The 27,836-nt window shown below is 40.6% G+C and overlaps 2 protein-coding genes across 2 annotated transcripts in view; one reads left to right on the top strand and one right to left on the bottom strand.

Moving 5' to 3' along the window:
• The window catches only part of TG (thyroglobulin), a 197,148-nt gene that overhangs the window by 107,174 nt on the left and 62,138 nt on the right, over positions 1–27,836 (top strand). Inside the window, exons 40-41 of the mRNA XM_067467011.1 lie at positions 1,583–1,742; positions 6,093–6,292. Of these exons, the coding sequence (XP_067323112.1) occupies positions 1,583–1,742; positions 6,093–6,292 (360 nt within the window). The remainder of the gene's footprint in view (positions 1–1,582; positions 1,743–6,092; positions 6,293–27,836) is intronic.
• Positions 8,935–27,836, bottom strand: part of SLA (Src like adaptor) — a 32,178-nt gene continuing 13,276 nt past the window's right edge. The window contains exons 3-8 of the mRNA XM_060771709.2: positions 25,921–26,020; positions 20,661–20,747; positions 19,787–19,890; positions 16,750–16,881; positions 10,392–10,524; positions 8,935–9,501 (exon numbers count right to left, since the gene is read on the bottom strand). Coding sequence (XP_060627692.2) covers positions 9,291–9,501; positions 10,392–10,524; positions 16,750–16,881; positions 19,787–19,890; positions 20,661–20,747; positions 25,921–26,020 — 767 coding nt within the window. The 3' untranslated portion in view covers positions 8,935–9,290. The remainder of the gene's footprint in view (positions 9,502–10,391; positions 10,525–16,749; positions 16,882–19,786; positions 19,891–20,660; positions 20,748–25,920; positions 26,021–27,836) is intronic.

The following is a 27,836-nucleotide window of genomic DNA, read 5'->3' as shown; positions in this document are numbered from 1 at the left end:
TCAAAGAACTCAAAGTACTGGATATGTTCCTTCCATGAATTTTTGTCCTTATGACAACCTTGGACTGCCTTTCCAAAGCAGCACCAAAAATATGAAACACTAGTCATAAAATGTAAACATAAAGGACTGCTTTACCCACAACTAATATCCAGCCTAGGCCTTGCATGGAACTCAAGGGTGTTTTTACACTAATGTTATGCGAGGTTGTACCCATACTGTTGAGTCATAGCAGTTTGACTCCATCCCCACCAACCATACTTGGGACAAGAGGAGGGCATCTTGGTAGATCTAAGAGTTGCGCTGGTTAGAGAGAGAGATGCAATCACGGAGATAGGTAGGGCCTGAACCAAACCATTTGTTCTCCTGAGGACAGAGGACTGAAAACACAGATTAGCCTCAGACGACTAATTTATCTGAATCGATGGAAAACCTTGGATGCTTATGGATTCAAAGGTATCATCAGGGACAGGCATCCACAACTCTTCCCAAAATGAGCAGGAGGGATCTCCCAAATACAGATATTTCAGACTGAAATCACACATTAGTATTTATGGAGGAGTGGAAGAAGAACTTCAGATTTTTCTTTTACAAAAAGATCCATCCACCTGGGATATGTGTGTGCATGAAAGAGAGACAGAATTATGTTTAACCAGACTTTGTAAAAATTACTATTTGGATCACAAACCCCAAACTCCTCAACCATTATTGCCAGTGGCCATACAGGATGGGTATTCTGGGGGCTTTAATCCAAATGCTAACTTTCCAATGTTTTACTACTCGCTGAACCACCACTTCAATAAAAATCTGTGCTCCTTCTTAGCTTCTTCAGACTCAGAGAGAAAGAGAGAAAGAAATTTGATCATGCACATTCCAGTCTTGCTCTTTTGACCTTCACATTTCTGCTGGTCATATAAAAGAGGGTAGATTAGGGCTGGGTAATTTGTTTCTAAACTTGATTCGTTTTTAGGGGTTTTTTGCGTTTCGTTTTTTAAAAGAATTCCGAAATTTTTCTTTAAAAAAGTTCAAAATATACAAAATTTCATAAATTACAAAACAATTACGAAACAATTATGAATCGATTCGATAATGGCAGACGCGATTGCGCAATACGCTAAAAAAACCTCCAAATGGGACAGGGGGAACTTCTGAAGCTTCCCTCTCCCTCTGTTGTTGACTGTTGGTGTGATAATTTATTTTTTTATCACTGATAAAACAAGCAACAACTATAAAACTTGCACCAGACATACGGAAATAATAACGAAACAATTTCAAAATGATTTTGAAATGATTTTGAAACTATTTCGAACCAATTACGAACCAATTACGAAATAAATTGAAAAATTCGTTTTGATTTTTAGTTGCTCCTGCATGGCTCAATATCGGATCGTAAGCTAATTTAAATACGAATCAATAATGAATTACGAAATTAACGAACGAAACCGCCCAGCCATATAGATTAGCAATACAGACATTCATAATGCTGTTTGTGAAAATGTATTGTGATTCCTTGACATTTACACCAATTCTCTGATTTTTTTGATTTCTGAAGTTTAGGTGATTTTTCTATCTTATATTGCAACAGGGTGGAAATCTACCAGTTCTGGTGTTCTTTCACAATGGTGTGAGCGGCATTGACCAACCACGAAGGACAATCATTGATGGATCATACTTAGCAGGAGTTGGAAATATTATTGTTGTAACTGCAAATTACAGAGTCGGAGTCTTTGGCTTTCTTAGTACTGGTAAGTCATACGTGATGCTAAAACTATAATCTAGAGTTACGAATCATACTAATCTCCAGATGTTGTTGGACTATAACTCCCAGCATTTCTCACTATTGGCTGTGCTGGCTGGGTCTCCTGGCTCCTCAACACATATGGAAGGCCACATGATTCCTGCCCCTGATATAAGCAATAGAAGAAATGTAAATGGGAGTTCATTTTATGACCTGCATTTTCACATTTTAACTAGAAAGATTGACTTTAAAAAGCTCTAAATAGGTGCAAGTGAACAAATTAACACAAACAAATTTTAGTCTTCTATTTAACAACAAGAGTAAACTACAACAACTCCCATGATTCCATATCATTGAGCCATAGCAATTAAAGTGGTGTCAAATTACATTAATTCTACAGTGTAGATGTACGTGAAGACTATTCATAGTTCAGGATCCACTGTGTGTGCAGAAAGAAGCATTTTCTGCAACAGAAATATTATTTTCTTTCTAGAAACTATTTTTTCTGCACAGAAATACTTCCTTTTTGTCAAGAAAATTGTTGTTTCTTGTACAAAAAATACTGTTTCTGTGCAACCCACCCCTCAAACCACATGTGAATTTTGTGTAGAATAATTGATCCAGCCCTCTGTTCATTGCAGGCTCTCCAAATGGATATCCCCAGAGGGTAGCTAGCTAGCCAGCCAATATTTGAAGATATCCAGAGAAGAAGACCTCATAACCTCTGGGCAGTTGGTTCCACTACCAAACTGCTCCTATCATTAGACCTGGTCCTAACCTCTTGGGCAGTGGAGCATATGTCTCATTCTCTTTTCTTGATAACCCTTTGAGATATTTAAAGAGGAGAATCATGTTATCTTCTCTTCACCAAGGAGAACATGCCAGCTACTTTCGTATGTTTTGTTCTCCATATCTCTTATCTTCTGCATTGTCTTTCTCTGAATCTTCTCCAACTTGACTATATCAGTCTAGAATTCTCCTCATTAGGATTACCCTATATGTTTTGACCATTTCGTGAATATTTTTGAATATTTGTTTCATCCTAATAGTAAAAAAAAAACTAAGGAAAAAGGCCCAGGTTGCCATTTATTTTCACTATCTGAGAACCAAGCATTTTTTAAAATAAAAAATAGTCCCTAAGATCTTTCATCTTTTGGATACCATATAACTTTTGTTGACTTGACAGTTGTTTACAAGTCTTAAGTGGAAGGACATGTTAAACTTCTGTACTGCAGCTTCTCACTTCTGAAGCCACAGGGGTTATTTTTGGCCCTTTCTTTTCTTCCTTCCTGTCTTGTAAATTGCAAAGAATGTCCTACAGTATCTATATCTGCTGTTGTGCTATTAATCTACTCCAACCATGCATCAGGGTTGTAATATTTTTTTTTAGCACAAAGACTGCCATATTTTTAACTTTTAGGTTGCATTGTTGCTTTTTACTACCTCATCAGATGAGGAGATGTTGGTGTCCCAGGATGCTTTCACCCTACCTGAAGGACTGATAGGCTCGCTGCTCATTGGACAATGCAAGGGAGCTTCCTGTGGAAGCCCTGATCCCAACTGGGGGCATGTGTGATGGGGAAAGTGTTGTCAAGACAGAATTGCATGTGGGGCAACAGATTGGCTCCCTCTTTCCTTCCAGAAGATGAGGTTAATAGAGCGACAGAACTGGAGGAGGTCCTATAGGCCATCAAGTACAACCTCCAGCTCAATTAAAGATCTTGAGTTAGAACATTCCTCACAGTTGGCCAGCTTCTTTGAAGACATTCAAAGAAGGAGAACTGACCACTTCTCTTGGCATGCAGTTCCATTACTAAATCTCTCCCACTATAAACACTCTTAACAGCAAAAGAGAGCATGGAATCAAAGGGAACCTTTTCAGGAAAGTAAATTTCAACTAAATATTAGAAGGAATGTCCTGACTCAAGATGTTCCTTCTAACATTCAGCTAAAACCTACTCTTCTGTAATGACAACAGGCTTGTCCCTTCTTCTCTGTGGAAGCCATTGTGATAGTTAAAGAATCCAGTCATGCCATCTCTCTGTCTTCTCATCACCAAGCTGGACATGCCCAATTCTCTCATCCTTTTGCCCTTTGTTTTGTTCTTCAGGTCTTATATCATCTTTATTACCCTTTTCCGAACTTGATTCAATTTGCTCTATATCCTTCTTAAAAATAATTTCTCAGAAGCAAAAGGTTTCCTCTTCAATTTTGGGGAATTCAAAAGACTTTCTCATTTCTCAAGTTCCAAGAGCTTTTACTAAGCATGGGCTAATAAGTGAAGCTTCAGGAACAAGCAGGCATGGAAGTATGATCTGTATAAGATGGATAGGGACACACACACACACATGCATTCCTCAGTTGAGTAGGACCCAGAAACTGAACTTCATTTTTATGAGGTCTTTCTCTGCCCTATTTTCCTCCTCTATCTTTTGCAATTCACAGAAATTTACACAGTCAGTAATCAAATAGCAAAGATTATTTAGCATACAGTGCTCAAAACAATCAGCATTAAATATATCAGGGTGCGTATCTACTTTAAAACATATGCCCAAGAAACTATCCCAGAATTGGTATATCAGGAGAGGTGACTAAAAATATACCCCAAATATGCACAAAATAATATTCTTGCAGCTGCATGAAAATCTACCTCATCTTAAATGTACCTAAATATAGAATTAAAATCCAAATTGTATACTTTACCTTAGTGTCTGAGTCTAAAAGCAGTATAATGGCATGGTTACTCCCTGGAATTTGCTTCCCTTATAATAAAAATACTTCGTTACTGCATGATGATAATGATGCTGCCTCTGTTCTGTCACAAAATCCTTTGAAGTATGTTATTTCAGAAAATGTAGGTGGCAGGTAATTCTGTTAGCAATCTAGCCTTGTGGGACTAAAAAAGACTTAAAAGTTTGGCATGCGCTTTCCAGGGAGTACAATCTGAGTGGACCGTAGTCCGTGGAAGTTGGTGGTTGTTGTTGCTGTTGTTGTTAATTTGACTTTTGGCAGCTCTGTCAATGAGATCACCTAGACCAGAGAATTCGCAACCTTTCTAATGCTGCAACCCCTTAATGCGGTTCCTCATGTTGTGGTGACCCCCGACCATAACATTATTTTCGTTGCTATTTCACAGCTGTAATTTTGCTACTGTTATGAATTGTCATGTAAATATCTGATATGCATTTTAATTCACTGGACCAAATTTGGTACAAATACATGACACACCCAAATCTGAATGCCAGTGGGGTTGGGGTGGGATTAATTTTGTCACTTGGGAGTTGTAGTTGCTGGGATTTATAGTTCACCTAAAATCAAAGACCATTCTGAATTCCACCAGCGATGGAATTGAACCAAGCTTGGCACACAGAACTCCCATGACCAACAGAAAATACTGGAAGAGTTTGGTGGGCATTGACGTTGAGTTTTGGAGTTGTAGTTCATCTACATCTAGAGAACACTGTGAAATCATACAATGATGGATTTGGACTGAACTTGGCACGAATACTCAGTATGCCGAAATGTGAACACTCATGGAGTTTGGGGAAAATAGACTTTGACATTTGGGAGTTGTATTTGCTGGGATTTATAGTTCACCTACAATCAAAGAGCATTCTGAACCCCACCAACAATAAAATTGGGCCAAACTTCACACACAGATCCCCAATGACCAACAGAAAATACTGTGTTTTCTGATTGTCTTTGACGACCTCTCTAACATCCCCTCATGACCACCCCACCAGGCATCCTGACCTCCAGATTGAGAAACACTGACCTAGACACTAATATGCCAGGTCTTGGAAACGCAGGACCATAGCTTCCTTGACTGAGTTTATAATATAGTCTTCTTTGCCTACAGTCTCCCACTTTACCAACCAATACTGAGTTTTCTAATGATTCATATCATCTTGTGATACTGCTCTATTTTGGTCATTCCAGTTCCTAAAGAGAATTAGGAGTTGTTTTGCTCTTGTGCCTTTTTGGTTGTCCAGGCCACCAGTAGAAATCTTCTATAGCACCGCATTACAAATGAATTGATTGTCTTCTTTGCAGCTTTCACAATCATACCAAGAAATCAGAAAAATAAAGATATGGATAATACTGTCTTTGCTATCAAACTATGTATCTTTCAGGTTGTTATAGTTTTTTTTGGGCTATATGACCATGTTCTAGAAGCATTCTCTCCTGACGTTTCACCTGCATCTATGGCAGGCATCTTCAGAGGTTATGAGGTCTATTGGAAACTAGGAAGATGCAGATGAAATGTCAGGAGAGAATACTTCTAGTTCATAGTAATATAGCCAGGTTAAGTAGCAGGTTAAGTATTTTATATGATCTCAATTTTGTTTTTTGGAAGGCTCCAGTGTGGCGAGAGGAAACTGGGGGCTTTTGGACCAGGAAGCAGCTCTCAAATGGACCCAACAAAATATTGCAAGTTTTGGAGGTGATCCTGATCAAATTGCAGTTGCAGCTGATGGCAGTGGAGCAGATATCACCAGCATTCACCTGCTTGCAAGCACCACTGATTCATCACTCTTTAAACGGATGTTGCTGTTGGTGAGTTTTGGTTTCTTCTAGAAGAGTAACATCTACTGACCTCCTCTTGTTTTATTATGCTTTATTGCTTGTGATTTTTTTAACAGTTATGTTACATTTTTTTCAACATCACCAAAGATTCATACACTGGAATGCAATTTATATTTTACAAGAATATTTTTCACATAAATAGGTTTATATACATATTTGTTGCGGTGGTTAGAGTCATGGTCTGAAATGCAGGTTCTAGTCCAATGAGCCATGAAACTCACTGAGCTCCTTAAGATTGTTGCAAGGATAACATGGGAAGTAGTTGAGATATGTATGCCACGTTGAGTACACTGGATGAAAGACAGGAAATAAATTACCCATATTCATTGAAGTTGAGATCAAGTTAGGTTGTTGTAGGTTTCTCGGGCTATATGGCCATGTTCTAGAGCAGTGGTTCTCAACCTGTGGGTTCCCAGGTGTTTTGGCTTACAACTCCCAGAAATCCCAGCCAGTTTACCAGCAGTTAGGATTTCTGGGAGTTGAAGGCCAAAACATCTGGGAACCCACAGGTTGAGAACCACTGTTCTAGAGGCATTCTCTCTTGACGTCTTGCCTGCACCTATGGCAGGTGAAAACCTACAACAACCCAGTTATTCCGGCCATGAAAGCCTTCGACAATTCATTGAGATCAAGTTGTTTGTACAAAATCTGAAAACTCTGGCATTGCTATCAGATAGAGCCTAATCCAAATATAATTAATACAGATCTACATGTAATAACTAAATCTAGGTGGCATTATTTTCAACTGCAGGAAGAATCCACCTTGAAAGAATGCAATAAACCTTCTGCATAGAAAACACATTCAAGAACAAATGTACTAACCTAGAACTCTGTGTTTGTTAGTTTCCTAGTGAATTAACCATTTTATGTGGGGAGTCTTGATGTGGTTCTTCCACCTGCTATCTCAAGGAAGGAGTCTGTCATTTGGTTTTACTGAATGTAAAACTCTGCACCTGCTTCCTTAGCAGCCTCTTTTATGTACTGACCTTTTAGATGAGTTTTCTTTACTACTGTCACCTACCATTACAATATGTTTGAGTCTTTGTCCCTTAACACGTAATGTAATGTACTTTGGTGCATCTGTTGTATCTCCCAAGTATTCAGATCCCTCCACTTTAGTTTTGGGATGGTCCAGTTTGCACCTAAATGTATAGAAAGGAATCCACTTTGCTCAGGTTTAAAAGATAGCTGCTTACGTTCAGAAATGTGCCCATGACTTAAATCTACTTTGCATCTGGATCAGCATGCCATAAAGACTCTCCGGGGAGTGTACTATTTGGATGGTCTCTGTGGCTGGAGATCAGGAGGCTTTGTGTGTGGTGTGAGAGGCCACATAAGATCTTTCTCATCTTTACCTGCTCTTCCTTACCTCATACTGTATCTGAGGCACTAGGGCAATTGACTATGAGTGGCTTTGGTAAACAGGCTATCCTTTGGCAGGTCATGAGGAGGCAATTTAGGAACTCGGGGTAAGCCTTGGTGTCCTTTTGGTGAAAGGTACATCTCTCGAATGGCCTCCACTGGCTTTGGGACTCAGGGAAGAGTCTACCCTTGAGACAGGCTTTGAGGACTTACTCTCACTTCTAAGATCCTGGAATTTCAGTGGGAGGATCCTGATTTTACCTTCCAGAAGGTGGTCAGACTGAAAGAAAGCTAAGTATTGTGTTACCCTTGGCTCAGGTGTTTCACTCAAGGGAAGGCAGAGGAGGTAGCCTGGAGTAGACATCGGCCTTGGCTGGACTTGCATTAGGTTGTTCCCCTCCTTGCCCCTTTCAGCTCCAATGATCATATATAAGATATAGGTCAAATAAAGTGGCCCCTATTTTTCCGAGCTCTCTATGTCTGGTCTCATTCTATGGTTCTCAAAAGGATATGGTGATCATGTCAGTAGGGAGATGGATCTATTCTGGCTTTACTCTGAACTTTAATGATGCTATCTACAGTTCTGAACCTATTTCAAATGTCCTAGGTAGATCCAGATTAAAACCTGGGATAGATTTATGAGAGTTGATTGAAAAGTAATGCCTCCACCTTCGTAACTCCTCAACATATGGCAGATACTGGCTTGTTCAGTAGACTCTCCCCTACAGTTCCATTTTGGCAGGAAGCCTTAGCATTGAATGGCTGTGTTGTTAAAGTGCAAAGTATGGAACCCTGTGCAGACGGTTGGACAATGCGACTTAAGCAACGTGCAGTCATTGAATTCTTGACAGCAGAAAGTGTCACCCCAAAGGAGATTCATCAGAGAATGCAAGCTGTTTATGGTGATTGTGTTGATGTGAGTATTGTGTGTCGTTGGACGAGTAAGTTTAAAGATGTTGAGGTGACACCGTCTGCTGTCAAGAATTCAATGACAGCACATTGCTTAAGTCACATTGTCCGACTGTCTGCACTGGGTTCCATACTTCACACCTTAATAACACAATCGTTCAATGCTAAGGCTTCCCACCAAAATGGAACTGCAGAGGAGAGTCTACTGAACAAGCCAGTATCTTCCGCATACCAGTACTTCCATCTGTTGAGGAGTTACGAAGGTGGAGGCATTTCTTTTTATTCAACCCTCGTACAGCTCCATTGACATCAAACTGGTTTTGTATGTTTTGTATGTTTCAACTAAGTATAAACTCAACTAGGTCCAGATGATTAAGTGAGTCTACACTAATGTGAGGGAATAGCCATATAAAATTGGATGGTTACCCATGGAAATACATGTATTACAATCTGATTGTCCTTCTGGGGACATGCACTTTTTCACATTCCTCTGAGCAGAATGCTTCTTCTCAATGTGGGCAGCTGCTCATATTTGCTCCGAACGTTGAAAGTCAGTCTGCAGGTTTTTGTCCTTGATAGTATGGCCTCTCCTGAACCTGCCAACGATGATTATGGTATTTAAAAGAGTGCAAAAACAACAGTACTTAAATGTAGAATTTCTCAGTTCCTTGCTTGTCTGAGTCCAATTTTCTCAGGTTCAGTCTTCATGATACATGAAGGTTGGCTGCGATGTGAAGTTGGACCGGTATATGACGGACTGGGTTTTCTTCTTCTTTGTGCTCAAATAAGATGGGTCATTTTCATCTGTTAGGGATAAATAAGTGCTGATGCTGTTCCGGAGTCCAAAGCTGAGTCCGGAGTCCTCCATCCCGAGCATGTCCACAATTTCGTCCTTGTTCACCTTTGACCTTTAAAAAAAAGAGATTAATATTTAATAGGATGCATTCAGAAGGTATTAAATGCAATTGCTTAGCAGTTTAGGGTTGTATGAAACCAGTTGTATGAAGAAAGGACCAGGAATGGGGCATATAAATGGAAATTTGTGATGCAACTTTGTGTTCATGAGGGCATTTTGGATCACACCACTCATGTTGGACTGTTAAAAGTACTGTTGTGGTTGTATTATTATTATTATTATTATTATTATTATTATTATTATTATGCCCATTCACAGCACTGGAGTAACTGCACAACCTTAGAGCTTTTCCTTATGGATCAAAATAGGAACTTTTGAGCACAAGGCTGATGCAGGCCAATGGGATTTTGGCCTGCATCAATAGGAGCATCGTGTCTAGATCTAGGGAAGTAATGCTACCCCTCTATTCCGTCTTGGTTAGACCACACCTGGAATATTGTGTCCAATTCTGGGCACCATAATTCAAGAGAGATATTGACAAGCTGGAATGTGTCCAGAGGAGGGCGACTAAAATAATCAAGGGTCTGCAGAACAAGCCCTATGAGGAGCGGCTTAAGGAGCTGGGCATGTTTAGCCTGAAGAAGAGAAGGCTGAGAGGGGATATGATAGCCATGTATAAATATGTGAGAGGAAGCCACAGGGAGGAGGAAGCAAGCTTGTTTTCTGCTTCCTTGGAGACTAGGACACGAAACAATGGCTTCAAACTACAAGAAAGGAGATTCCATCTGAACATGAGGAAGAACTTCCTGACTGTGAGAGCCGTTCAGCAGTGGAACTCTCTGTCCCGGAGTGTGGTGGAGGCTCCTTCTTTGGAAGCTTTTAAACAGGGGTTGGATAGCCAACTCTTTGATTTTATGATTCTGTGATTCAAGGCAATGGTACCTCTGATTATCTTTCCACTTGAAGGTTTTCTTGCGCATCACGACGGGAGGCTCTTGATTTCTTCCTTCGTTGTGAATAATGTGTTGGGTGAGGCAGGGAGTTGTGAGCACACAGCAGAGACCATCTGCTACCTCTGAAGAAGAAAACAAGCCCAACATGAATTGCAAGCCAAAGTTTGATCTTAAGCCTTCTTCTTTCCCTCCCTTCCTTTCTGTCTCTTTCTTACATTTCTATTCAGTAACTCCCAGGACAGTTTGCAGTGTAACTATAGCAATGTTCCTGAATGCTTGGTCACATTTCTCTGATGTATTTATGTATTTCTAAAAATCAAATTAGATCTATACACACGAGGAAATAAATTCAGAAATATATAGCCCAGGTCCCATCTATACTGCCATATAATCCAGCTTCTGAATCCAGATTATCTGCTTTGAACTGGATTATATGGAAACATAGACTCATATAATTCAGTTCAAACCAGACAATCTGGATTCAGAAACTGGATTATAAGGCTGTGTAGATCCAGCCTAAGTTGCATTGCCTTACAGCGGGAAGAAGCAAGCTTTTCTTTCTTTCTTTCTTTCTTTCTTTCTTCCTTCCTTCCTTCCTTCCTTCCTTCCTTCCTTCCTTCCTTCCTTTCTTTCTTATTATTTATTTATTTACAGTATTTATATTCTGCCCTTCTCACTCCACAGAGGACTCAGGGTGGATTACAATGTATATATACATGGCAAACATTCAATGCCATAGACACACAACATATATGGCTGTGTACATCCAGCCTAAGTCGCACGCATAGCCTTACACTGTGAGGAAGCAAGTCTTTCTTTCTTTCTTTCTTTCTTTCTTTCTTCTTATTTATTTATTTACAGTATTTGTATTCCGCCCTTCTCACCCCGCAGGGGACTCAGGGCGGATTACAATGTACATATACATGGCAAACATTCAATGCCATAGACAACATATATAAACAGATACACAGTGGCTATTTAACATTCCAGCTTTCATGAGGGTATTCTGGAGGGTATTGCTGGAGATGTTTATGGCGTCGTAAATTAGTTAAATTAACCTCCCTGTGTAAGCAGTACCTAAATTCTCAGCCTGAGGGCTGAGAAGGGCAGTATACAAATACAGTAAATAAATAAATTAAATAATTTCCTACTTGACAGATGCAACTGTCTTTTGGACTGCAAAGGTTGACAGCAAGCTACACAAAGGTCGGAAGCTCACTCTGACCCAGGCTGGCTTCGAACTCTACTTTCTGGTCAGTAGTGATTTTAATGCAGCTGACTCCCAGCTGGGCTTCACATCAAGGTAGTAGAAAGGATATTTATAGGCACACATAAAACTCTAGAAAAGTCCCTGTATTTATTATAGGGTTGTAATGGTCCTAAAAAGCACCACCAGACCCCTAAAAAGGAGAGGAGGAAATAAACTTATTTTGCAGGAAAATTCTATCTATGGATTTTGTATCCACAGATTCCACCATCTACTATTTGAAAATATTTTTAAAAATTCCAAAAAGCAAACCTCAAAATTTGCTGTTTCATTTTCCTACATCGTGATAGGACCTGAGCCTATTCTACTCTATTGGTTCTGCAACCAAACCTTAGTGGATACGAAAGGCCCACCATCCAATACAATTTGAAATAAATGGTTTGTCATGTACTCTAAAAAGTGATTCATGTAGAAAGCAAATAGGAAAGGCTGATGTGTGAATCTAAAAGTGAGACCAGAAATAGACCAATTCACTTCTCTCATCACTTGTGGTTATTGCTTTAGGCGCTTCAGTGAATTTTCGTTAGAGAAGGGTGAGAATTTCATTTCACTTCAGCTTTCATTCAAAGTCATGTAAATTCTCGAAATTCAAGTGTGGCAGGAGGCTTACTAAGAGATTTGCCCATGAAATGATTCTAATGTGCTTTGAAGAAAATCATGGGAATTGCAAGTACAGTTTTAGTCAGATGTCAAAAGCCCTGGGGAAAAAAAAACTAAGGGTATAGGTAAAGGTAAAGGTTTCCCCTTGACATTAAGTCTAGTTGAGTCCAACTCTGGAGTGTGGTGCTCATCTCCATTTCTAAGCCGGCATTGTCCGTAGACACCTCCAAGGTCATGTGGCTGGCATGACTGCATGGAGTCCTGTTACTTTCCTGCTGAATCAGTACCTATTGATCTCACAGTTTTTGAACTCCTATGTTGGTAGAAGCTGGGGCTAACAATGGGAGCTCATCCCATCCCACAGATTCGAACCGCCCACCTTCCAGTCAGCAATTTCTGCAATTTAGCAATTTAACCCACTGCTCAGGATAAGTTATTCAAAATGCTTGGGGCCATAACTGTTTTGGATTCTGGGTGTGTCTAGCTTTAGGAATACCTGCATTTTCATATATACTATATGCATAATAAGATAGGACCCAAGTCTAGACAAGAAATGCATCCGTGTTTCTTATACACCATGCCTAAATGTAATTTTATACACAATATGTATTTTTTGCAAGAAGCAACATTTGCAAACATTGAAAGAGGTCCTTATTTTAGCTACCCAGGTGAGGATTTTAGAATATTTTGCAATAGTTCAGATTTTGGAATTTTGGATAAGCTTGGACTAAAATTCCCAAAAGGTGTAGCTCTCATACAGGTATAAAGGAAGGAGACAAAAGCTGGATTTTTTCACCACTAAGTTTTCTCCCAAATCCCCAATCTGAGAGCTGTTCAGCAATGGAACTCTCTGCCCTGGGGTGTGGTGGAGGCTCCTTTTTTGGAGGTTTTTAAACAGAGGCCGGATGGCCATCTGTCAGGGGTGCTTTGAATACAATTTTCCTGCTTCTTGGCAGGGGGTTGGACTGGATGGCCCATGAGGTCTCTTCCAACTCTATGATATTATGATTCTTTCACAATTGACACACCGTTCCAACATCTATGATACTATGATTCTTTTTTTTAAGCACTGGACCATTTCTAATTACAGTAGACTCTCACTTAACCAGCACACAAGTGGATTGGTAAATGCTGGTTCTGGTTGCTTGAGAGTTACTATTAAAAATTGGCCTAACCTAATACTATACAGCATCCTATACCAGGCATGGGCAAACTTTGGCCCTCCAGGTGTTTTGGACTTCAACTCCCACAATTCCTAACAGCCGGTAGGCTGTTAGGAATTGTGGGAGCTGAAGTCCAAAACACCTGGAGGGCCAAAGTTTGCCCATGGCTGTAATATACCATAAATTCTGTATATTTTGTTTTATGTCAGGAACAATTTGAGAAACTGCAAGTCGCTTCTGGTGTGGGAGTATTGGTCGTCTGCAAGGACGTTGCCCTGGGCTGTATTGACTTAGTATTAATATTAAAATACAGTAATTAAATGCAAATATAGACAAATTTAATTTAAGGTAACATACCAACATACAGTTTTACTGTATTATAAAAATAGCTTTGTGGATGCAGTATGTACTTTTACTTAAATGGCAGTACTATCTCTTCAATTCTTTTGCCGGTTGCTTGAAAGTTTCAATTGCTTGAGTTCCAGTGAACTGAGAGTCTGGTGTAATATGATCTCAACTTCCTTCTTTATCAAACTGTAGTGTGTGTGGCAATATTGTTATGGGGTTGCATGTGTAAACAGCTAACAGTGCAAAACTGGATAGAACATGAGCTGTTGGTCATCACATGCCTTCCACTTTTTCACATCCTCTATTGCAGATTTGCAACAACATATGCTTTTGAAACTTGTGGTTGCAAAATAAATTATTATATCTTCTGGGCTGCTTGTCCATTCTCAAAGAGTATCTAAATATGAATAACGGCTGTTGATATTGATCTGCTGTTGCGTTGCAAGGCTGTGCTCCGTTTCCCTTCCTGCAAATTTACGAAAAGCTGTGAATTCTCAGAAACAGCTTTGCTAATAGGCAAAAACTGTGGCTTCACACATTTAAAGCATGTGAGATATTTGGTATTAATTGGCAAATGGCAGTACTGAGTTTCCTCTCCAGATGTTCTGTGGAAGGCCACTTCTTTCTTTTCTTATTTTTGTCGTGTCAGGAGAAACTGCAAGTCACTTCTGGTGTGAGAGAATTGGCTGTCTGCAAGAACGTTGTCCAGGGAATGCCCGGATATTTTGAGGATAGAGTAAATAAACCATGGCACCAAAGATGGTAATTCTCAATTTTTAAAAGTCTGGAGAACAGTTCCTAGGTATTCGACTATGATAATGCTGAATGAGGGGTGCCATAATGTTGTTTTTAAATAGACCCTTATTTTAACAGACTTCTGGGGGACAGTTTTTTTTTTTGTGTGTTGTGTCAGGAGAGACTTGAGAAACTGCAAGTTGCTTCTGGTGTGAGAGAATTGGCAGTCTGCAAGGACGTTGCCCAGGGAATGCCCGGATGTTTTGATGTTTTACCATCCTTGTAGGAGGCTTCTCTCATGTCCCCGCATAAGGAGCTGGAGCTGATAGAGGGAGCTCATCCGCGTTCTCCCTGGATTTGAACCTGCGACCTGTCGGTCTTCAGTCCTGCCGGCACAGGTTTAACCCACTGCGCCACCGGGGGATCCATAAAAAAAACCCCAAAACTAAAAGCTGTGAATTCTCAGAAACAGCTTTGCTAATAGGCAAAAGCTGTGGCTTCACACCATTTAAAACATGAAAAATATTTGGTATTGATTGTCAAATGGCAGCACTGAGTTTTTTCTCCAGATGTTCTGTGGATGGCCACTTCTGATTTGCATCCACCATCTGTCCTCTGCTTTGTTCTGAAATGTATCTGTGAGTGCATCTACACAGTAGAATTAATGCAGTTTGACACCACTTTAACTGCTGTGAATAAGTGCCATAGAATTCTGGGAGTTGTAGTTTTGCACGCTGGTGCTTCACCAAATTGCAACTTCCAGGATAATAATAAATAATAATAAACTTTATTTATACCCCGCTACCATCTCCCCAGGGGACTCGGTGCGGCTTACATGAAGCCGAGCCCAGAATACAACAATACAAGCAACTATGATAATTCTGAATGAGGGGTGCCATAATGTTGTTTTTAAATAGACCCTTATTTTAACAGACTTCTGGGGGACAGTTTTTTTTTGTGTTGTGTCAGGAGCGACTTGAGAAACTGCAAGTTGCTTCTGGTGTGAGAGAATTGGCTGTCTGTAAGGACGTTGCCCAGGGAATGCCCGGATGTTTTGATGTTTTACCATCCTTGTAGGAGGCTTCTCTCGTGTCCCCGCATAAGGAGCTGGAGCTGATAGAGGGAGCTCATCTGCGTTCTCCCTGGATTTGAACCTGCGACCTGTCGGTCTTCAGTCCTGCCGGCACAGGTTTAACCCACTGCGCCACCGGGGGATCCATAAAAAAAAAACCCAAAACTAAAAGCTGTGAATTCTCAGAAACAGCTTTGCTAATAGGCAAAAGCTGTGGCTTCACACCATTTAAAACATGTAAAATATTTGGTATTAATTGTCAAATGGCAGCACTGAGTTTTTTCTCCAGATGTTCTGTGGATGGCCACTTCTGATTTGCATCCACCATCTGTCCTCTGCTTTGTTCTGAAATGTATCTGTGAGTGCATCTACACAGTAGAATTAATGCAGTTTGACACCACTTTAACTGCTGTGAATAAGTGCCATAGAATTCTGGGAGTTGTAGTTTTGCACGCTGGTGCTTCACCAAATTGCAACTTCCAGGATGTCATATCATTGAGCCACGGCTGTCAAAGTGGTGTCAAGCTGCATTAATTTTACAATGTTCTGAGTGATTGCAACAGGAAGGCTTGCTTAATCATCAGTAGTGTGATAATATATCCATATCTCATTTGCTGTGCAATGTTGGAATAAGTAAACATGTTGGAATGATTAAACAAGTAAACCTCAAAAACAAATTCTTTGTAACAGCAACATATTGAAGCTGCCAATAAGGAAAACAAGCAAAGCAGAAGATTTTACCAAATTTTCACAGATTTAAAACCTGGCTCTCCATTTTGGGAAAAAAATATCATGTGTATTTTCTTATTTTCATATTTGCACATTAGGATATTAAATAGGGCACATGAAGGGAATTAGTTGGGAAAATGATGGCAAACTAGCATGGTTTTCCTGGCTGATGAACATAAAATTAGCCCAATTTAGGAAGAAACAAATACTATATTTTTTGTGCATGTTTCCAGAGAGTGGAATCCCATTAGGGATGTCGCTTTTGAAAAGCACCTGCAAGAAACAGTTGAATGTATCATGAAGATGATCCTTTGCACATATTGCAATTCAAGAGATCAGTCTAAAACTCATGTAGAATGGTATTAGGGATGGCAGTAAAGACATCTGTTCAAAATATGAAAAGAAACGTGTTTTGATTTGGATTTCCTCTTACCTGAGTAGTGATTTACGAGGTCCTCAAGGCACTGGAAAGTTTGCCGCTGAGAGATATAATACCAATTGTTTGGCAGGCGAAAGATCCTGTAATGTTTCACATGAATGTGACGGACTGATAAGGAATATAGACCTGGAGGAACGAAAGTATCATGTTGTTGTTGTTGTTGTTGTTGTTGTTGTTGTTTTATACCCTGCTTTATTTCTCCTTTAGGAGACTTAAATTGGCTTAACCTAAAAGCATCAGCATACAATTTAAAATATTAAAAGGTAAAGGTTTTCCCCTGACATTAAAGCCAGTCATGTCTGACTCTGGGGTGTGGTGCTCACCTCCATTTCTAAGCTGAAGAGCTGGCGTTGTCTGTAGACACCTCCAAGGTCATGTGGCCAACATGACTGCATGGAATGCCATTACCTTCCCACCGGAGCGGTACCTATTGATCTACTCACATTTGCATGTTTTTGAACTGCTAGGTTGGCAGAAGCTGGGGCTAACAGCGGAAGCTTACGCTGCTCCCCAGATTCGAACATGTGGCCTTTCAGACAACAAGTTTAGCATCTCAGCGGTTTAACCCACTGTGGCACCGGGGGCTCCAATTTAAAATATACAAATATGCAAAGATTAAAACAGGATTAAGAATAAATAGTTTTTAAAAAAATTCCCAGTTAAAAACCATTAAATAAAATGTTAAATGAAATAGTTCCTCCAGGGAAATAATAGTCCATGACCTGAATACTGAAAAACATTTGGACAATTGCTTAGACCAGTGGTTCCCAATCTGTTGTCCATGGACCACCAGTAGTCTGCCAGAATGAAAATATGGTCTGTGGCCTCACCATTACTACACCGTTACCTCGAAACCACATGACAACGAGAGTGACTGGTCTCGCAAAACCCTCTTATAGTGCCGAGGCAATGGGGATGTTGGGAGGGGAGAGGCTGACTACCCACAAAAGATTACTACTACCACATGGCTTTAGATTATTAAATATGGTTTTCTGTTGGTGAGCAGGTATCAACTACTGGATGGCATATGTTCTGTATCAGAATCTAGAGCTGATGTGGTCTATCCAATGCAATTCTCTGAATCAGCACCCCAAATAACCAAACTGAATCTAAAGTTGACCAGAAACTGATTCATAATCCTTTTGCTACTAATGTTGGAGAGTGGTCCCTGGTCAAAGTGATCCATTGTCAAAGTAGTCCCTGGTCAAAAAAAAGGTTGGGAACCACTGGCTTAGACCCACTGAATAACTTTCCAAACCTGCTCCACCAATAGTCTTTTAGCTCTCCACTGCTTTTGCTTCATATACTATTTTTTTAACAAAGTAATAAGGTCCACAAAGAACCCTTTATAATGGGGCAATTCACATTTTGTTTGCTTTCTTTACTTTTCAATGATCGGATCTGACAGTGAGCCATATTGTATTTGAACAGACTTTATGGTTTCTCCCAACTCTATGATTCTATGGATTGTACATAACCCCAAGGTTTGAAAACTAGCCTTCCTTTCTTAATATAGTATACAATGTATACGATATAGTATACAATTGGTGCAATTTCAGACCAATCCCTCTTTATATAAAAAAGAAACTGATAACACAATGTAATAAAACTTGAAAAAATATTCCTGCTTTGAAAGTATTATTTCCTGTTTAATTGACTGGTAAAGTAGGGTCCCGCTTATCCAACCTTCGCTTATCAGACCTTCTGTGTTATCTGACGATCTTATCCAGAACCCCCACCCCATTTTCCTCCACACTTCTTCTTTATAAGCCATATTGTTAGTTTCCTTCTTACACCCCCATTTTGGCTGGTACCACTGTGTGGACTCTGAAGGAGGAGCCAGAGCATAACGGCTATGCAGGGGTTTGTAGGAAACATGGGAAGAGAAAAGAACAGAAATGAATGAAGGTGGACAGTAGTCTCGAAGATTTGTGTAGGTGTACTATCTACCTTCTCATTGCAATTCCTTGTTTGTTGCTCTTTTTCCTATCAGTGGTGAGTGAGTTCCCTCCTTATGTCTGGAAAACCAAGCAGAAGGAGAACTCACTCACCACTGATCTCTGCCAGGAAAGTGATATGGACTTCAACTCCCAGAAGCCTCCGTACTATCCAACATTTCATTTATCCAACATCCTGCTGGCCCACTTATGTCGGATAAGTGAGACTCTACTGTACTGACTTTGAAAGTAGTTACTTTGAAAGTAGTTACTATACTTTGTGGATTTTTGCGCTGGCACAAACTATGTTGAATTGGTTGAAACTCTATGGGATATTCACTGAAAAACTATTGCATAATGTTCCACAAAAACAAAGTTTTTCAGTTTTTTCAGTTCTCCATGTTTTTATGATAGAACCAATTAGGAAGTTTCATTTATAACCCAGGAACAAAAAAAAACCAAACATGTTACATAGTGCAGTAGGCCATTCTGTTAGGGTGGATATAAACAGGCCATTTAGGTCTCTCAGACAACATTCTGGACAATCCGAAATTAATTCTCCATAAACCAGGAAAACCCTGGTTTGTGGCAAATCAATTTGATAATGGTTTATTCCATGCCTTTTTGGAAGGTGCAGGATAAACCCATTACTTTCTCCTAGCATGTCATTTCTACTCATCAGAAGAGCTGCTACAGCTCTCCAATAGACACTGTGTAAGTACTTTATTTTTAAAAGAGGGGAGCTAGGGCTTTTGGGGAGGGTGGTAGAGTCTCCAGGCATTCTCCCAGACCAATCTTGGAAGAACATCTGAACACCCACCCAGAAAGTGCACACTTTCTAGAGTGGGTGTGGACAGGGCTCCAGGAGCATCCATGGATGCTCCTGGGATAAAGCCCTGTCTGGAAAGGCCCTGAGTAGACAGCTCCACACTGAAATCCCATATCAAACCATCCTTTCCCTGGTAAAAGGGGAAATTTTCTGTAAAAGTTATGAATTCCCATTCACTCCTTGTAAATTATTTAAACAGGCCTTAAAAGGAAATGTCAGGGACAGAAGTAGTGAAAGTAAGAACAAGAGGCTCTTGTGTTCTCACCTTTTGTTGTTTCGCTCTTTCTAATCATGAAAGATCCAATCCTGGTATTAGGAAGGAGCAGAAGTTCTTCAGCTTTGTCTCTTCCTAAACCTTCAAACAACCAACTGCAGCAGAGATGGCAGGGGTAGTGTACATGGAAAAAAGATTAGAATCTTACAAATGAAAAGAGAAATTGGTTTCATCTACTGGAGTACAGATCTAGCATGGAAAAACACAGAAAGCAGAAGTATTTCTTTGGAAGGACTTCTGCTTTCTGCAAAACTAGCCTTCCCCACTTCTCACTAGAAAAATGCTAATGAATGAATGACTGGAGACAGGCGGAAAACTTTAGGTTTTATGTGTGTATGAATTTAAGACCACCCAACCCTAAGTACAAGACACCTCTCGTGTCCTGCAAGGTCACAAATGGAGGAAGGCACGTTTTGTCATTACTCAACGTTATCTCCAAAAGATGTAATTCACTTTTTTGTAGAATGGATAAGAGCCCTTAATTTACACCAGACAAAGTTTGTTGGGGTAAGGATTGTGTATCCCTTGGAATATCGTTGAACAGCCCTAATTGATGTCATCCACAATGATAAATGTTAGGAGATGTAGTTCAGCAACATCTGGAAAGCCATGCCATCCCTGTTCTAAACCTAGTTGTTAGTCCCAAATAGAATAAACTACTGAATCAGTTGCTGAATTGTAAGTCAACATTCATGACAGCATGGCCTCCAGCTCTCCTTTTGTCAAGTATAGTACCTGTTGATCTACAGTCATCCCACTTATTTTAAAATGTTCCACTTTTTCTCTTCTCCTCCCACTTTTCTCTTGACATTGCATTTGCTTAAATTAGAGCAAGCATCCAAATAGGTATTGGGAAATGTCTTACCCATGATAAACTTTTGCAACACATTTTTCTGGAATATAATTTTCATGACCTGTAGTGAGGGATCGGGCTCTCCACCAGCCTCCTTCACTGAAAAAGCAAACAAACCAAGTGAACAAATGGTTTAAATGGCAACAAAATGGGCATTATTACAATTGTTAATAACATTTGGTTGTTATTATGTGCTATCAAGTTGACACTGACTTATGACAATCCTCTTTTAGGGGTTCCTATTGCCTTCTCTGAAGCTGACCAAGTGTGTTTTGCCCAAAATCACTTTGTAGGTTCCTTTGGCAGAGTCCCCAGTGTGGTGCAGCGGGTTAAACTGCTGAGCTGTTGAACTTGCTGACCGAAAGGTTGGCATTCAAATCTGGGGAGAGGGGTGAGCTCCCACTGTTAGCCCCAGCTTCTGCCAACCTATCAGTTCAAAAACATGTAAATGTGAGTAGATCAATAGGTACAGCTTTCGTAACAGCGTTCCATGCAGTCATACCAGCCACATGACTTTGGAGGTGTCTACAGACAATGCCAGCTCTTCAGCTTAAAAATGGAGATGAGAACCACCCCCCAGAGACATAGAGTCATAGACACGTCCAAGGTCATGTGGCTGGCATGACTGCATGGAGCGCCGTTACCTTCCTGCTGGAGTGGTACCTATTGATCTACTCACATTTGTATGTTTTCTAACTGCTAGGTTGGAAGAAGCTGGGGCTAACAGCGGGAGCTTACCCCACTTCCCGGATTTGAACAGGTGACCTTTCGGTCAGCAAGTTCAGCAGCTCAGTGGTTTAACCCACTGTGCCAATGGGAGCTTCAAGATTGACTTATACACAAGTATATATTGTATATAAGAGCCTTAAAGATAGCTCCCACAGCATTAAAAGCCAAACGCACGTTACGTCATAAGAGAGAAATATAATGGAAAGACTGAAAGGACGGGGCCATCATGACCTCCCTAGAGAAGAGAGTTAAAGGGTTGAGGAGACTTCCTCTTTCCAGATGAGACGTCTTTGTTTCTTCTCATGGTATGTTGACTTCTCATTCAGCTGTTCGATCTGTAGAGAATTGCCTGACATAACTCTATCTTGAGTTTGGTTTGGGCAAGATTTTGGAAAGAATGTGACCATTTTGGAATCATAGTAGATGTTTTAAAGGTCTTTAGCCTTTTCTGCCAAAGAGTGCTAGGGCCTCATCAAACTACAAATCCTGGGATTCCATAGCATTGAGCTATGTCAGTTTTAGTCAATGGTTCTCAACCTGTGGATCCCCAGATGTTTTGGCCGACAACTCCCAGAAATCTCAGTCAGTTTACCAGCTGTTAGTATTTCTGGGAGTTGAAGGCCAAAACATCTGGGGACCCACAGGCTGAGAACCACTGGCTTAAGTAATGCCCTTTGACTTTGATATCTACTAATAGAGCACACATATTGTATATGGCAGAATTCTATTCTATGTAATGGTTACTTACTCACTTTCTGTCTCTCTTTAGCAGGCTGTAAGAGGCTATTTTCCTTCCCTTTGCATCCTACTCAATGCAAAACCTCACTCTTCTCAGTTGCCAAGCTCTTGGAAGGTTTGCACCTCCTCTGGGAAGGAGAAGTTAATTGAGAGGAAGAATACATGTCTGAACTTTGTCTGAGTTGGAGGAAAAGAATGGAGAACTCATCTGGGAGTGTAAATTCATTTCTTCCCCTCCTCATGAGTTCTGATCAGCTATATCTTCCTCCTCTGAACTGACTCTCTCTTCCTTCCTTTCTTCCCTCCCCATCAAGGCGTTTCTGGGGGACCCTCCAATTGCTTGACTGCTAAATAGCTTGGATTTGGAAATGCGTGTTTGTCCCATTCCAGTACGCCCACTTGATGTAGGATCTTGGCCGTACATGATATATTCTTAGGCTTCAATCCAATTGTTCCTCCAAACCAGAGCAGATTCGGTGGATCAAATGGCAAATCAAAACTTAAGCACCAAAGGCCAACATGTGGGCTTGTGTTGGTCATTCCTCACCACTGCTGGCTTGGGATGAATCTAAATAGCTTTATTATAACTATCTCTGAACTATCAGATTTAGGCTCATACTATGGACAGCCAGTGTTGTGGATACCTAGCATAAATATTGTGAATGGAAGCTGGTGCAACTGCTCTATGGTTTTCCCTTTCTGAACACTCCTAATATCATAAACACATTTTTCAAAAATCTATCAGATATCATCCTAATTAATGAAAAACCATCAGTATTTCAAACAAAGGGTGCATTCTGCACTGTAGAATTAATTAAGCTTGATCCAATTTTAACTGCTATGGCTCAATGTAGTTGTAGTTTAAGACTAAATATAGTTTAAGACTAAATATCCTTTAAACCCAAAACTCCCATCAGTCCATAGCATTGAGCCATGACAGTTAAAACTGGATTAATTTTTCTGTGTAGATTCCGGCCATGAAAGCCTTCGACAATCAATTGATAAACTTAAGAGTTTAATATTTCTAAAACACAGTCAAGCCTGTGGATCATTGAGCTTCTTCAGTCACGAACTAAAATGCTAAGCAACAATGGTCGACATCATCACATACAGCTATAGTAAACTACTCCAGGTCAAAGGCCTGTTTAAATAGCTATGTCTTCAGGCTAGACCAGAAGGTTTGGAGAGTTGGGGCTAATCTAATCTCTCTTGGGAGGGCATTCCAAAGTTGGGGAGCCACCACCAAGAAGGCCCTCTCTCTTGTCCCCACAAGTTGCACCTGTGATAGTGGTGAGACCAGGAGAAGGGCCTCCCCAGCAGATCTCAGAGCCTGCACTGTTTCATAGAAGGAGATGCAGTCTTGAAGATAGGTTGGACCTAAAGCATGTAGGGCTTTATAGACACTTTGAATTGGGCCCGGAAACTAGTTGGGAGCATGTGGAGCTGCTTTAATCGGGGTGTGATAAGCTACCTATAGCTAGCCTCAGTTAATTCCTCTGCAGTTATTTTATTTGGCCTTTCTGCTTACGTTGATTTCTTTTGGCCCATGTTGACATTTGAGGGCAGAAGACAGCTCTTTGTATGGGGACCTGAGATCAGAGAGTGCATCTCATGAGACCTTTCCTCTTTGGGCATGTGTTCAAATCCAAATTTGTGACACAAGGCAAGTAAAAGTACTACAGGTAGCTCATGCAGTAACTTTCATAAAGAATTTCCACTTGTCCCAGAAGGAGCTTGGTGCTGTAAATCTGTTAAAGCTCTTGAATTGGTTCACATGTGCAGGGCAGGCTAATGCCGTATGCTTCCTCTTACTCTCTTGGATGTACTTTTCCCAGAAGCGTGCAGAAGAAAAGCCACAGCCCACAACTGTAAAACATGCCATGGAAATAATGGGAATGGGTCTTTGAAAGTTCTCTACAGCCCAATTAATGTTGATGATTCTCATATGATCTTGGACATGAGGGCAGGTCATCTGGGGATAGATCCCATGTTGGAAATACGTAGTTGGGGTTTGCACATATTAAAATATGAATAGAGAGATGGTAGATCTCTGGGTGTTGGGCCGGCAAAGTTTTCTACTCTGTCTTTACAATGGTAGCAGAAACCAATAAAATAAAATAAAATAGGAATACGTGGTAAGCACTAAGCAGAGATTGGGTGTATGGGTAAAATAATTGTTCTTGTTGTGAGACTTCACATTATTTTTAATTCATGGCAATCCCATCATGGGTTTTCTTGGCAGAATTTGTTTCGAGGGGTTTGCCCTTGCCTTTGTTCGAGGCTGAGAGAGTTTGAATTACTCAAGGCTACCCAGTAGGTTTCCATGGGTGAATAGGGATTCAGACATTGTGTAGTGGTTTGTACATTGAATATATTCAAACCACTATACAATGCTGGCTCTACAAGCATTGTGTGCTCATTGGCATTAAAGGCACATTTATTAACACAAAAGTGCCATGTTCTTTCATTCTTAATGGATGGCTGATAGGGTTGTGATCCTTTTGTTATTATTTTCTCAAAGGGAGCAACAAGTATTTTTCTTACTTGAATACTGTGCATTTTCCAAAATCTGCACAAGACTTATTCTGCCCAAAACTCACACATTGTTCTCTCTCTCTCTCTTTTGGCAAATTCCTGGTTTTTCCAAATTTTGTGCAAAACAGTCCAATTGATTATTCAATTGGTACTTATGAAAATGATTGAGAAAGTCAGTTTTTAACAGGTAAAAGTGTTCTGGAATGTGTCCAGAGGAGGGCAATTAACAATGATAAAGTGTCTGGAGAATAATTCCCATGAGGAGTGGCTTAAAGAGCCAGGTATGTTTAGCCTGCAGAAGAGAAGCTTGAGAGGAGACATGATGAAGGCCATGTATAAAGATGTGAGGGGAAGTCATAGGGAGGAGGGAGCAGGCTTGTTTTCTGCTGCCCTGGAGACTAGGATGCAATGGAACAATGGCTTCAAACTACAAGAAAGAAGATTCCACCTGAATATGAGGAAGAACTTCCTGACTGTGAGAGCTGTTCAGCAGTGGAACTCTCTGCCCTGAAGTGTGGTGGAGGCTCCTTCTTTGGAGGCTTTTAAACAGAGGCTGGATGCTTTGAATGTGATTTTCCTGCTTCCTGGCAGAATGGGGATGGACTGGATGGCCCACGAGGTCTCTTTCAACTTTATGATTCTATGATTATATGTCCTTAAAACTCTTGAATTGGTTCACAAACTGAAACCATTTCTAAAATTCCTTGCACCTAATATAACACAATCCGGAATAAGGCAGGGTTTGTTGATTGGTTTGTTCAGCAAAATCAGGGCATTGCTCCATCAAATAAGAATTATACCCTTCTGAGGTTTTCCTGAATTTACCAAACATTATTGGAGCCTACATTATTGGAGTTCCATGTGGCATATAAAGCTTATACTGCAACATATGTATTATATAGAATCATAAGAGTTGGAATTCTTCAGTTGAGAATTTAGAAATGAGAAGTAAAACTTCAGGAAAAGTAACCAAGGCAATGTGAACACTGTAAATCCAGTGTTTTATGGATTTCAGTGTCTTGGCCTGTGTTAATGGTAGAAATTAGAGGCAGAGAGAAAATTCATGGAGAGAATTCTTATTTGGCGAAAAGGTGCCCTTATTTTATTCTCTCCACCTTGTAGCTGCATCCCTGAGTAAAATCTCCTGAGTTATGTTAAACTAGCAAACATACATTTTACATGGTTCTCAGAATTGAGTTGTTTTGAAATTGATGCAACTGCTATTTACAAAAAGCATGATTTTTTTTTAAAAAAACAGGTGTATACTTACTCTGAAATCACACGTAGTTTCTCCCCAACTTGAAAAATAGGCTGGCTTATATCAGGGGTGGGATAGTCATAGAGAACAGCGAGAAAATCACTCCTGTGACCTGAAAAGTGAATGAGTGAAAGTATGCCATGAATGAGTGCAAAGAGGGAAAATAGGAAGGCTTTGCTTAGGCATATACAAATCCTTGGGAATATAATACTTCTGAGATCATAGAATCATAAAATCAAAGAGTTGGAAGAGACCTCATGGGCCATCCAGTCCAACCCCATTCTGCCAAGAAGCAGGAATATTGCATTCAAATCACCCCTGACAGATGGCCATCCAGCCTCTGTTTAAAAGCTTCCAAAGAAGGAGCCTCCACCACACTCCGGGGCAGAGAGATGAAGTCTCATCATAGTCGTGGTCACCTGCCCTGGTTCCAACTGAAACACTGTCTTGGTCTGCTAATTGAGAGTCATGTGACTTTCTTTATGAGCAACACACACAGTATATCTTTATCTCACCATTGGTATAAAAATAGTTTTAGATTTTAAAAATAGTGTAAGAGGGAAACTTAAAACCACAGGAAGTCAGAAAAATCAAGGTCACTTTGCTGTTCAGTTGAGTTGTTAGCTTGGTTTCCTTGCTAAGCCTGACTAGTTTCATCTGCCATTAGCATAGAAAACATGGGCGGCTCCTTTTGTCAGAAAGATGGAAAATATGTTTTTTGTACTGCTTGTTCATGCAAATGGAGAAGTGATATCAGAAGTGACATCAGGAGAAGATATAATAACTTTGAGCTTTGTATGCAGACACGATTTGGTTCCATCTGTGATGTATCTCTTTACGCATCTCTCTCCATTGTGGATCTTTCCATTTGTGTGGGTATTACATCTGCTAGGGGTGATGGGAATTCCAGTCCAACATCTTCAGAGGGTTCCAGGTTGGGGAAACGCTGATATATAGTCTCTCATGTCAGAGGATTGCAAAAATGGAGATCTGCTGTCATTTGGTACCGTTCTGATTTGGACTGGTTCATGTACTCAGTAGGTAACATCACTCTGTGGTAGAATGACCTAAATTCATATCATGCCATTTCTGGTTTTGAAAAATATAAGGTGGTAGTAACAATGTGGGACAAGATACCTTGCCGAAGACCTACTCATAGTAAACACTGGCCTTTGCAGAAGATATTTGAGCATGTCTAGATGACATTTACTGTGGTCTATAGCAGAGGTGAAGAATCTTTGGCCTGCCAAGTGTTTTAGACCACATGTCCAATATGTACCATTGGCCTCGATGGACTGTCACCTTGCCGTGGTGAGGGGGCTTGCGTGTTCCGATGAACCTGTGGGCACAACAACTGGAGTCGTGCACTCCCAGGAGTGGCCGCGGGGGAGGTCCCAGACCAAGCACAGTCCGAAGACCCAAAGACCTCAACGGCGGAGCAGGCGGAGGATAACATGGCACATGTTACAACGGCTGCGAAGGCGGAAGAAGGCTGCAACAGACTGAGAAGCCATGGTCATTGTGTTAAACTACATCACCAGTGGAACCTCATCTGTGAAGACTGTGTGTTGTTCAGTTGTGCACTGACCTCCACACATTAAAAAAACCCACGCACAGGCGTCTTCCAAAGAAAATAAAAACCAAGCAACCAAAGTCCCATGGCGATCAGCGAGTGGCGACGGGGGCAGGACTGTGAAATCTGGAAGCCCCTAGTCACAGACTGGCACATGGGCGGTGGGTACGGACTCAGTCGTTCTACCTCAAGGTCCGAGGCAGTTGAGTAGTTCGGCAGCTGTATCCGCGACTGAGCAGCCCTATTGAGGACCCACTCTGCTCACCCCACACGGGGAGGGGGCTAGAAAAGGTGCCCTAAACATAGTCTGCCTCACTTATCCCTGACTGGACTGCCGCGTCCAGTGGGGTCACCA

Source organism: Anolis sagrei, chromosome 4, assembly GCF_037176765.1.
Source record: "Anolis sagrei isolate rAnoSag1 chromosome 4, rAnoSag1.mat, whole genome shotgun sequence".
Lineage (NCBI taxonomy): Eukaryota > Metazoa > Chordata > Lepidosauria > Squamata > Dactyloidae > Anolis > Anolis sagrei.
This window is presented reverse-complemented; position numbering and strand designations above follow the sequence as displayed.